Genomic DNA, 12,378 nt, shown 5'->3' on the forward strand with positions numbered 1-12,378 from the left:
GTCCCATTACCCCTGTTCTCTGATAATGTAAGTGAGGTGTCTCACTATGAGGAACGCTAGCTCAGCGTTTGCCCCAGAAGCCTTTTTACAATTACTTCAGCCAGTATTGGCTGGTAGTTGTGATGTTCACACCAAGGAGAAGTCGCACCAGTTCCATATAAAAGTGGTTGGACAAATCATCGCTTGTAATTTAAGATATGCCTCCTCTTCCTTACTTTACACAAAGCTTCTGGTGAGACATTTCACTTATGGTATATGGTAAATGTACTGAACTTGTTTAGCGCCTTTCTAGTCTTCCGACCACTCAAAGCGTAACAAGGGTTACGTGTCAAGTAATCGCAAGGTATCTTTCAAACACTTGTTTCTGTGTCTCACTATGGGGATATGCAGACTCCCGTATCAGATAAGCTTATCTCAAAAACTGACGGCCAACCAAATGTAGGAGGTCCAATTTCAGTGAGAACCTGTGCCCAATACAGTGTTTGCTATATGTTGGGACATCACCACGTGGGTTAACAAAGAGAGGCCTACATGTAAAGAGCAAAGCCTGAACAATGGAACAGCACCAAAACTCCATCAGGCCTTGCAAATCTTACCTGAGTGTGAGATTTGGTTTGAATCCAAATAGTGGTTTCCCACTGGAAGAGATCCACAGGAACTCAGGGAATTCCAGTGACGTGGCCATGACGTCACAGAGGATATAAGATGTAGCGTACCCGTTTCTGCCTTGCCTTTCCACTGTGATGCAAGTTGCTACAGAAGATGTCACTGCTAGTCAACGTTGTACTCTAATTAACCTAGGTGACCGCCTCCCACTCGCTGGACGAGCAACAAACTGTGCAACTAGCGATCTCACTTTGCCTGCAGATGGAAGACACAGATCAACCGTTTCCTTCAAGAAAGAGAAGAATAACTTCTACTATTGTAACTTAAGCTTCATTGTTGTGCAAGATTTTGCTTTATTGTTGCGAAGTAACGGACTGTAGCAGACTGCAGCTGCAGTAAACGGACTGTTTACTGCTGCTTGCTGCTGTGCTTAGCATGTTCCATTGTTTGTGTCGGTCCCATGCAGTTGGGCCTTGCTACAGCACACATCTCCTTCATAGTCACACCCCTAAACAGGGCCCAAGACATCACCATTCCTCAGGTGGAAAGCGAACGGAGCCCGACTGGGGGTTGTAGGCATTCACTGGTATAGGCCATATTAATTGCTCCCACAATCCAGTGGGAGAGACACTGCTCAGTGATGGGCTTACCAGTATGTGGCTTAGCCTATGACACAAACAACTATTCTGACCAGGGTCTTGTCCTCTTAATGTAAGTATGTAAAGACAAAGAGCTTGTATGACCGTAGAACATTCAGCCGCTCATGCTCAGGTAAGGAAAACAGCATCTCCAAGGGGAGACACATCAGAGAGCGGTTCTTGGGCACAAAGGCTGGATTGGGCCTTAGTGTGACTGATGCAACTGCAAGTAATAGGACGATGTCTTCATGTCCACCTGATCCAACGGTTCAAATGGTGGCTGGGAGACTGTGTCTTGTACCAAAGATAAATCCCATGGGGGGACAAATGGTTTAGACATGGAGCAGACTCAGTGTGATCCTTTCGTGAAACAGCAGACAATGGGGTGTTTTGTCATAGGACTGCCTGCAAAACCCACATGGCAGGCTGAAATAAAAGCCATTTAGACCTTAATGGTAGAAAATACCATGGCCTTCTCCAACAGCTCGAAAAGAGAGGATTGCTGTGACAAGGCATTGGAATGAGATAACCTGTGACCTATCACACCAATCTTCAAACACCCGCCTCTTGCCCTGAAGTAGCATCGTGGATGCAGCACTTGCTCCCTGTTCCTTGGAGTCAAGGAAATACATGCAGTAAAAAATGAATTAGCTCGCCTATGCAGGTTTTTCCCTTATTGGTCCCTTATACAGCAGAGAGGATACTTCCTCCTGCAGAGCCCTGGTTGACACCCTGTTCGCATGAGAAAATATGACTCTTGAATTTAGGAAGGGCTATTGTGGACATAAAAAGATAGCAGATGTCTAATGTCCTTACTAACCTCCATTTCACACCATATTCTCTTCACCTCTCTAGTTGAGGTTGTCTCCACTGGCAAATGCTTGTGGTAAAACAGAAATTTGCATACGCCAGCGGTCTGCACCTGAACAGTGGTCATATGGCTTATTATCACAGGGCACTCATTGGTGTTGCAATTTTGGGTGAAGACAGTTTTTCAACATATTTCTTAATTATTTCACACGATTTTCCCATGCCCTTGCTGAGCAGCACTGGGTGTGTTTTGAATGAAGTATGTGTGCTTATGAGACTGTGAAACCCATAATTCAGCTGAACAGGAGCAATCTTCAGCCCCAGAGTGATCCAGTGGTGGATCACTCTGAGCTGCAGCAGATTCTGCATCATTGGCTTGCCAGGAGCAGCCATCTGAGGAGGTGGCTGCTAGGGTTTTTTGAATGTCGGCACACCAACTGGCTGGGCCACAATATGGGTGAATGCAGGACATTTACCCATATTGTGGCCCAGCCAGTTGGTAGGGTGGGCGCAATCTGTGTCTTCCTAGAAAGGCACAACTGCAGAGCTTCCCCCTCTATTTTTCTCTCCTTACACCACCATTGCATGTAGGCACTAATGATACCGAAGAGGCCTGGGGGTTCAACACTCTGTTTCCCAATGTAAAACTCTTCAGGTTCAGCCATCTGGCCCACTCTTGGAAAACCATAATGCTGAGGGTCCCTCCCCGCAGCCTGAACAGCTGCCCTGGTGAGGTGGTTGTGTTTCTGGTCAGTTTGACAGTTCAGTATCCACTCTTGACTTACCTTTGCTAAATATGATTTAACACAAAATGTGAATAAATAAATATAATTCGAGCAATTCCCAACACTTACTGTGACTGTCAGTGGTTTAGGATTTTCCTCTGTATTGATGGAAAGCCTTGCCATGCCATTGGCTGCAGTGAGGCCCCGTACCTCCCCCGGATCCACCACCACTTCAACACCTTGTGCTGGAGTGCCGTCAGGATTTACAACTTCAACCTGCCATCAGAGACACAAACAGCCAAACAGTAAATTCTGTCTGCAAACGTCAGTAGCTGTGCAGCAAACATGTTATGACTGATATAATGCATGTCTACATGTAAAGTTCTGATTTTTCTCAGGAAACTCATCTGTTTGAAGAGATTTGCATTGCATCATAATCAAGATCCATGACAGATGCAATCAAAGCAGAAATAAATGAATAATCATAGAAGTAATAAAAAGTTTATGGATTTTACTTTTGTGAGGAGATTTGAGAGATTTATATCACTTGAAAGAAATGCCACATCAATAAAATGATCTGAGGCATAGAAGAAAGGTCTATTATTGGTTATTAAAACATATATATTAATATCTTTCAGGATATAGTCCTGTGTGAGTGGTTGTGACTGGTGAATTTCAAAAGTGCCAATTTATGTATTTGAAGGAATTTAACCTTACTTTAATTTTAAATACGTCTAAGTGTATACTTTACCGTAATATCAAAGGACATTCCTGGTTTGAAATATTTGGCCGTATTCTTGAAGTGGATGGTGTAAGGTGATGTGACAATCTGGATACCTCTCAACTCTGCCTCCACCATTTCACTACCTGTGCAAAGATATATGCACATGCACATAAGACACACGTGGCTGTGGCTCAGCGGGTCATCCACAGATCACAGGGTTGGTGATTCGATCCTCAGCTCCTCCTGTCCACATCTCGAACACCAAATTGCTCCAGATGGTCAGGCCAGCACCTTGCATGGTAGCTGGCTGCCATCAGTGTGTTTATGTGTGTGAGAATGGTCTTCTCTTCCCTCTGGTCTTGCCTGACGGATTTCTAACTATGTAATTGAAAAGAAACGGCTCAGTTAATTACAGAAAAATCCAGATATGATGTCTTTGCCTTCTTTGTTTTTCTTGTCTGGGAAATTTCCAACACTCATAGTATTAATTGTTGCTGCTGAGTCAGAGTCAGACTTTACTTTTAGTGTACTTTAATACCTATGAGTATTTGAAGCATGTTATTATTTTGAATGCTAAATTTCCGTGACAACAAAGTATGTTAAATCTGCATTTTACTGTACTAGTTTAAAGTGCCTTGTTTCTCTAGTAGTACTTCAGTGTAGGCTGACAGTATACTTGCAAATACTACAAACTACTACTACAAATAATTACAGAATAATGTACTATTATTATGCTTTTAAAGGTATGCTTTGATCATATTAAATATAAGTACAATTAGAGTGGATTTTTATATGTTTTTAGTTAGTATGCTTAATACATGGCTGCAAGAATTACAGTATGTGTAACTTTTTTTTTTACATATTTAGAATACTTCAATAACACACCTGATTTGTATTTAAATGCACTTTTTTTGTACATAATATAGACTAATATACTCAAATTACTCTTCAAGCTAGGATATTTATGTATATCTAAAGTATATTAAACAAACATTTCTGCTTTAATTAATATTGAATAATAGCTGTAGACAATATATACATTAATAAATGTTTAGTATGCACAATATACATGTTAAAAACTCTAACATTAGTGCAAAGAATTTAATTAAACATACTTAATTACAACATAACAGTGTCCAGTGCATGCAAATATGTGTTAAGTTGTATTCATCATGAATGCACATGGAAGTAGAGTACTAAAATCAAGCAATTTTAGTCCTATACTACATCTACTAACACACACATTCTCTCTTTTTTACCACTCTCCGTCAGCACACCGACAGCTACAAATATGGAACTCCCCACCAGGTCCAGGATGTTTTTGAAGGGCTGTGTGATGTGCTCTTTCTTCAGTGTGACAACTCCATTACTTCTCTGTATCTAATGTGACAGAATACAGAAATGCATCTTGAAATACAATAAGTGTACAGTTGGTAGACAAATTTACTGTTTTAAAGCAAATGAAAATGAGTGTGAGAGAGACAAAAACACATAAAAGATGGAATGACTAATCAACTGGCTGATAGACAGACAATGATGGAGCAAATGAGTATGTACTAACCGGCACTCTCTGAAGTGAGCTGGGAAAGCTATGTTTCTGACCCTCATGCATAACCCCAAATACCCCATAGGCCATCCCATCCACCTCTTGACCAAACAGATACCTAAAACCACAAGTAAATGGTTTGTTTATTTCACAGTACCTAAAACAGAGTATACAAAATGGTTATGGTTAAAATGCAACCACAAAAAACAACACCCTGACATCTAAACAGGAAGAAACCCCAAAGAACTTAAAACAAGCCCCTCCATTTTATTAATCTACCAATCAAACCTGGTCTTTAAATCCGCAAAACAAAAACCTTCACATACGTAGCTTTGATGTTGATGGTGAGCTCTTGACTGTCCACGTAGAAGAAGGGGCTCTCAAGCATCAGTTTAACCTCAAAACTGGGCAGCACTGAAAAATTACATGCATTTTATTGTATGTCTGATCAGGTAAAAAGTAAGTACAAGTGGTATAGGTTTTTACTAGAAGGTAAAGAGGACCTCTGCTCTGACTCACCATATTCTTTGACCTCAAACTCTGCAGAGTAGCTCAGCTGTGGTTTGCTGTGGAACTTTGCCACCACTTTCCACAGTCCGATACTACACACACACACACACACACACACACACACACACACACACACACACACACACACGCGCGCGTCTAAGTATGTCTTACACAGATACTACTTACACTTGGCTTGTATAGAGATTTTAAGTAAAATAGTTTAAAAACACTATGTAGTAGCAGCCAGCATTAATTGCATGTAGTGGGATTTTTTTTCGGTTGGATACTTTCAAAATCTAGCTGTCTCTTGCTAGTTTCTCCAGTGATACCTACCCTAGCTTTAAAGCCCCCCTCCACTCAAAAATATGTTTTGCCTGCTGTTACTTAAGTTGGATGTTTGACACTAGACAGCTGTTTTCGCAGAAAAAACATATAAGAAAAAAATATTAAAGCAGAGTATTTATTTAGGTAATCAAACAGATCTGAAGGGAAAAATGATGTTAAAAATTCTCCAAACTTTACATGCAATCTTCACATCGATATATATACAGTGCTACACAACAAAAAGTCCTACAAAACGTTGTCACTCACTCAAAACATTTAACTTACAGGTGAAAAGTAAATAAATTCATCAATTAATGCATCACTGCCATGAAATGTCCCTTTATCAAGACGGTCAAATGTCTCAGGAATTGTCTCAATATGACAGAGGACATTGAAATTGCGTTTCTGTATTTCACTGCTCATTGAGACTTCTATACAATCATCCAATAGTAATGTAACGATGTCACATATGTAATACAAACACCAGTTTCAACAAAGCTGGCAAGTGCTGACAGAACCACCCTACGGGCAGCTGAAAGAAAATGGTGGAAATCCAAATACTCTGAGGACCCCTTGGCTATCACTCTCTTCTCTCCTCTTTTTCCGCCCCCTTATCTGCAGCTAAAAGCTCTTTGTTTCAATTCCAAATTCAGTCTTCCTTCTCCAACCCCTAAAAACTATTTTCATCTTTTCTTCCCTCCTTGATCCCCCTACTCCCTCACCTCCCTTCTACCGAGTAACTGTCTTTGTTGTTTGTAAAAAAAAACAACAAAGCTGTCACTACCTGTCCTATATCCACCTCTTCATCTCCTATTCAAACTTCCCTTTCACCCCTCTCTCCCGATGAGGTACTAACTCTAGTTACCTCCCACTGCCCAACCACCTCATCTTGACCCTATCCCCTCTCACTTTCTTCAGTCTATTGCTCCCGACCTCTGTCCTTTCCTCACCCACCTCATCAATACCTCTTTGACAACTGGTTGTTTTCTTAACACTCTAAAAGCAGCTGGAGTGAACCCTCTTTTAAAGAAACCCATACTCAACCCTTCTGATGTAAAGAATTACAGACCTATCTTCTTCATTTTCATTCTAAAACACTTGAGCATGCCTTCTTCACTCAACCTCCACCAGAACAACCTTCTTGACTGCCACCGGTGTGGTTTTAAGGCAGGCCACTCAACTGAGACTACCCTCTTTGCCGTCACAGAGGATCCACAATGCTAGAGCAGCCTCCATCTGCTCCGTTGTCATCCTACCGGACTTTTCAGCAGCATTTGACATGGTGAACCACCAGATCCTCCCTCCCAGAACTGGGAGTCTCAGGCTCTGCACTCTCCCTGTTCACATCCTACCTCCATAATTGCACTTACAGGGTAACTTGGAGAAAATCTGTGTCTGAACCTTGTAGCCTCACTACTGGGGTCCCTCAGGGTTCTGTTTGGGTCACCCTCCTCTTTTCTCTTTACAACAAGCCACTTGGCTCCGTTATTCACTCACAAGACAGATGACAAGATGACAGTCAAGTAATTCTGTCTTTTCCCCGGTGTGAAACCCAGGTGCCAGCACGAATCTCTGGCTGACATCTCTCAGTGGATGTCTGCACACCACCTGAAGCTCAACCTCGACAAGACTGAGCTGCTCTTCCTTCCAGGCAATGACCTTTCTATTACCATTTAGAACTCTGCACTATGCCTAAGTACAGTCTCACAGAGCTGCTACTATGGCTGTAGACTCTTAGTCCTGCTAATGCAATACAACTGAATTCACCTATACATGCAAAAAATAAATAAATAAAATACTTACCTGACAATTTCAGCAAGTTGGTAATCTCCAGAGTGGATCCCTGATTTCAGAGAGACTGGATCAAGTGGTAAAATTATACCTTCAGGTGTCTAAAATAAGGAACAATTCAAGAACTGTTAACAATGAACTTTACCACTTAATTCTTTACTTTCACATTGCCTTTTTAAACAAGTCTTCCAATAATTTTCTTTTCTCTACCATCTGTGAGTCCTTGATTGGCACTTAGCTATTTCTTAAATTTCTCTGTCTTCCTGTCGAAGGAGAGGCTGCATTTTGACCAACTTAACCACGAAAGGGAAACATGCGAGTGGTGGGACTGGTGTAACAAAGGAACAAACTTCAGTGGTTGTGTTTTTAGCTATGCTAGCAGCATGGCTCTAAGGATGGAACAGTGTTGCCAGATTGGACTGATAAAAATCATAGCCCAATCGTCACAAAAAAGTAGCCCAGTTTTTATTTGATACTAATTATACTGATACATAATAGGAGTCCTAAAATAAATTAAGTCCTTTAGATAGCCTACTTTAAACTACTACTCCTTTGGAATAGGAAAAAAGTTTCAACATAGTTGTAATGAACTGAAATGAAGTCAGTCATTGTGTATCAAGCTCAGCCTACTGTACACAGTACCCTGTCAATCTCAATCATACTCCTCAGATGAGAGGAGGGACTGATTGATAGACTTTTCATTGTTAGAAACCGCCCAAATGGTGCAAAAAGTAACCCAAATTATCACAACCAACCAAATTTCCCCCCAATTTAAAAAAAAGTAGCCCAATTGGGATTGCCCAGATGAATCCTAATGACTCAATGATCACCTGACTTTCCTCTAGCGCCACTGTGAGGTGGACATTTGTAGTTTGGGGTGAACATCTACTAGATGGAATGTCTTGAAATTTATGTTCTTAACTTTCAATCTAGCGACATCATCAGGTCAAAATTTCAATTAGTCCAATATTTTGGTTTATGATCAAATACTTGCAAACCTCAAGACATTCCCATGAGCCTCAGCTGTACTTTGTGTTAATTGTGCTAATTAGCAAAAGATAGCATGCTAACACACTAAACTTAAATGGCAAACATGGTAAACATTACTTACTAAACATCATCATTTTAACATTGTGAGCATGTTAGCATACTGACGTTAGCTCAAAGCTCAAAGTACAGCCTCACAGAGCATCTAGCATGGCTGTATATGTGATTTTGGTATTTTAAAGATATGTGGGAGAAATAAGTGGAAGAGGTGGAAATTATTTAAAAAATTAAGTCCAATAATAGTACATTCAATTCTGTCCTTATCAAAGATAAAATACAATACCACAATCTCAATGGCAATAAAAGCATCACTTCGGGTTTCAATATCTCTCTCCACAGGCTCCATGCGAGGCGACACTGCAAACATCCTGTAATGAACTGAAAGAAAAACATTAACTTTCCTGTTAAAGGATGAAGAAGGGTCTATCTACTCTATTCATGTGACTGTTTGACTTTTCACAGATAAAAAAATAAATCTATGTAATGCAATAGCATTTCGTAGCCACAAGATACAATTTGTTCCCACGTTTTAATTAACTTGTGGCCACGAGATAGAGAGAGTGTTTAAAATTAATTAAACACTGGATGTCTTGTCCTAGTTGATGCTGATGATGTATTGAACTCACCTTTGCTGTTGGGGGTGTAGAGCGTCTTGTCAGTCTGGATGAAGATGTACCCGGACTGGAAGGACACTAACACAAGTTTCTCCAGTTCTGCATCAGGGAACTGAGCTTGCAGGTACACATACTGCTTCATGTTGGGATCCTTACTGAAGTCACCAGCAGGGATCTGAACCCAGTGTGTAGAGATACAAGCAGCATGTGAGGAGCAGGAGGGGGTATATGCATATATGTACATTTTTTATGCTAAATTTAAAAATCTATATATTAATAAATATATTTTGGCAACAAAACCAAGTAACAGTAACATATATTTCAGTATTTCCACATTACCTTAATTTGTCCCAAGTCCTGGAATTTTGTTGCACTGGTGAGGGTCACAGATGTGGACGTCAGCCTTTTGGTTTTAGTTGGATAGTTCATTACGATGATTTTGACCGTAATGTTGTTGTCATCAGTGCAGTCTTGACACTCCACAAAAATGTTTTCTGATGTTCCTACCCGCAACACATTGGGGGCAGACATCAACTTCCTGCAGAGCAGTGGGAAAAGAGAAAGATAGAGAGTGTAGTCAGGAACACTGACAAATATATTTCTGATTTAATGTTATTTTGTTGTTCTCAAAAGTTGCTTGAGTGTGTTAAAGTTTTGGATCACCCAATTTGCAAAACAACATATTTTTTCACATGAGGATCTTATGCTCCAGCATGGACTTCACACATAATGAGTAATCTATTGATTAACTTGACTAAGATCCAGTACTGGTTCAATAAAACCTTTCATCATTGTTCTGGACTCTGTCTGCTGTGTCTGGTGTGATGCATCACTATGCAAACTCAAAACAACATTTAGGCCAATTTACTGGCATCATTTGAAAGTCCACAGTACCTTAATTTATGTAAGAAAAACTACAAACTGGACTGCAGATCCTTATTATGCAAGACACATGTGAACTAATATTCTCAATCTTCACTCCTTAGCCTGTATCAATAACTCTTTAAATGATTGCAAATGCAGGTAATACCTGATCTTATTGTTGCTCCCATTACAGTTTTTCTCAACTGCTTGGTTACCAGCCAAAGTTCTAAAGTCCTATAAGTATCTTGGCGTCCACATTGACAGCACTTTAACCTGGAATATTCATGTTGACTGGGTATGTTCTCGACTCCTTCAGAGAAAGTATTTTTTTATGTAAATTGTGCCTGTATGGAGTCAAACAAAAACTCATGTTTTTATTTTATCAGGCTGTTTGGGAGAGTGTAATCAGGTATGGAATGACTGCATGTACTATGCAGGAAACCCTTTTGTTTGAGTTGTAAGAGGCTCAGTCAAAAACCTCAGTCAAAACCTTAAAGCCATGTTTCAAAATTAAATAAATTCATAAATAAGTGCATCACTTCCACCAAAATTAAATGTCCCTTTCTCATTGCTTAAACCAACAAAGACAAGAGTATAAGGTACTGTGTTTAATATGCATCCATTGAAATTGTGTTTCTGTATTTCACTCGTAGTAGTAAAGTGAAATTTTCTCTCCAGCTAATCAAAGAGTATCCACCAAGTATCCACTGTTACAGTTTCAACAAAAGGTCTTTTCATATGTTTCACACTGTCATTGTTCTCTCCCCTCTCTGGCTTGGGTTGCATCATGAACCATTGATAATGTGGAACTGTAAAGCCCACATTGCATTGCATTTGGTATTGGGTTCTACAAATAAAAAAGACACAAAGCACTAACAATAACAATAATGTAAAATACAAAAAAAATAATGCTGTTATTGTACAGTAAAGACATGTCTCAATACAACAAATTCATGTAAACTGGGAACCAGAACTAGAAGTGGAAATATGAAATCCACTGACCAAGCAAACGCTCCTCTTTGTGGCAACTGCATTTCATCAACCTCACATCTAATATTTGTGCTTACTGTACAATACACAAAAATACCTACATTCAAGGAACAGTGTGAAAAGGTACTTACATTGGAGATCCATCAGCCAGAGAAGTCAGATAGGAAAAGACCAGAAAGGCCAACAGCCAGAGCTGAGTCCTGCACATCCTTCTGCCTGATCTGCTGTTGTTGGAGACTCCTGCTCTGTAGCACTCTCCACTCTCCTTTTACACACTTACTTCCCTCCTCCTGCAACTTTACTTCTCACTGCTGTCTCATCCAGCTAATCTCAAGGAAATAGAACAACTGAGATGAACTCCACAGTCTCTTTCAAAATGGTGAACTGTTGCATCATGGTGCTTGGTGCTCAAGCACAGTCAAAGTGGAGGGATACGGCTCGATGTGAAGATAATAACCATATTCACTAATTTGTTGCTGCTGTCTTGCATTCCCCCAGATGCACATTCAAAAAATACACTTTTTCAAATATTTCCTGAATGTAGGCTATATGTGTATGTATTTATGTTAATAACTGTAGGATATATATTGTGTGTATAGCATGAAGGGACTACTAACTTACTTTGGTTGTACAGCCTTGTGATGTATAATAGCCTAATAAATGAAGCAGCAAGTATCAGCAACAGCTCATTATTATTAGAGTCATTCTTAAAGTCAGTGGTGACTTCTTTTTGTTCTTGGCTAACCACAGGAAGTTGGCACATGCACATTAAATTTCTCTAGATGCATATTTAATGGTGTGGTATTAATTTTTAATTCTTAAATCTAAGACAACAACCACACCCTGGCTGTGGGGCAGGTTGTAACAATGGAACTCCTTGTATTTGACAATTAATTTATTCTGTGATATAGGTGGAGAAGTTGGAGACATTGCTATTTGTAGTAGACAAATAAGGGTACTGTGCCAAAATGTGAGAGCTCAAACACAAAAATTTTGCGAGTTATAGGTGCTGAGACAGAAAGTGTTACAACCATCCCATCTCCCCTACACTGTATAAAGTAAACATGGAGAAAAGTATCTCCATCTGTTTTGCTTGTTTGGTTCAGAAATAACAAAAAGCCAAGTTAAAAAATGATTTAATAATCACATCACTGTTGAGAGTTTTGATTTAATAATCGACAATATTGTT

At 39.9% G+C, this 12,378-nt stretch overlaps 1 protein-coding gene across 3 annotated transcripts in view; it reads right to left on the reverse strand.

Annotated features, from left to right (window-relative positions):
• LOC122873336 (complement C3-like) overlaps nt 1–11,598 on the reverse strand; it is a 28,309-nt gene extending 16,711 nt beyond the window's left edge. Inside the window, exons 1-11 of one of the 3 annotated variants that reach the window (XM_044189937.1) lie at nt 11,321–11,598; nt 9,675–9,873; nt 9,348–9,510; nt 9,005–9,099; nt 7,687–7,775; nt 5,569–5,651; nt 5,376–5,463; nt 5,065–5,167; nt 4,763–4,883; nt 3,531–3,646; nt 2,909–3,055 (exon numbers count right to left, since the gene is read on the reverse strand). In XM_044189937.1, the coding sequence (XP_044045872.1) occupies nt 2,909–3,055; nt 3,531–3,646; nt 4,763–4,883; nt 5,065–5,167; nt 5,376–5,463; nt 5,569–5,651; nt 7,687–7,775; nt 9,005–9,099; nt 9,348–9,510; nt 9,675–9,873; nt 11,321–11,397 (1,281 nt within the window). In that variant the 5' untranslated portion in view covers nt 11,398–11,598. Of the gene's footprint in view, nt 1–2,908; nt 3,056–3,530; nt 3,647–4,746; nt 4,884–5,064; nt 5,168–5,375; nt 5,464–5,568; nt 5,652–7,686; nt 7,776–9,004; nt 9,100–9,347; nt 9,511–9,674; nt 9,874–11,320 lie in introns of those variants that run through there. The other 2 variants (XM_044189936.1, XM_044189938.1) reach the window with 2 other exon arrangements.
• Between the last annotated feature and the right edge of the window lie 780 nt (nt 11,599–12,378).

Source organism: Siniperca chuatsi, linkage group LG3 (assembly GCF_020085105.1).
Source record: "Siniperca chuatsi isolate FFG_IHB_CAS linkage group LG3, ASM2008510v1, whole genome shotgun sequence".
Taxonomy (NCBI): domain Eukaryota; kingdom Metazoa; phylum Chordata; class Actinopteri; order Centrarchiformes; family Sinipercidae; genus Siniperca; species Siniperca chuatsi.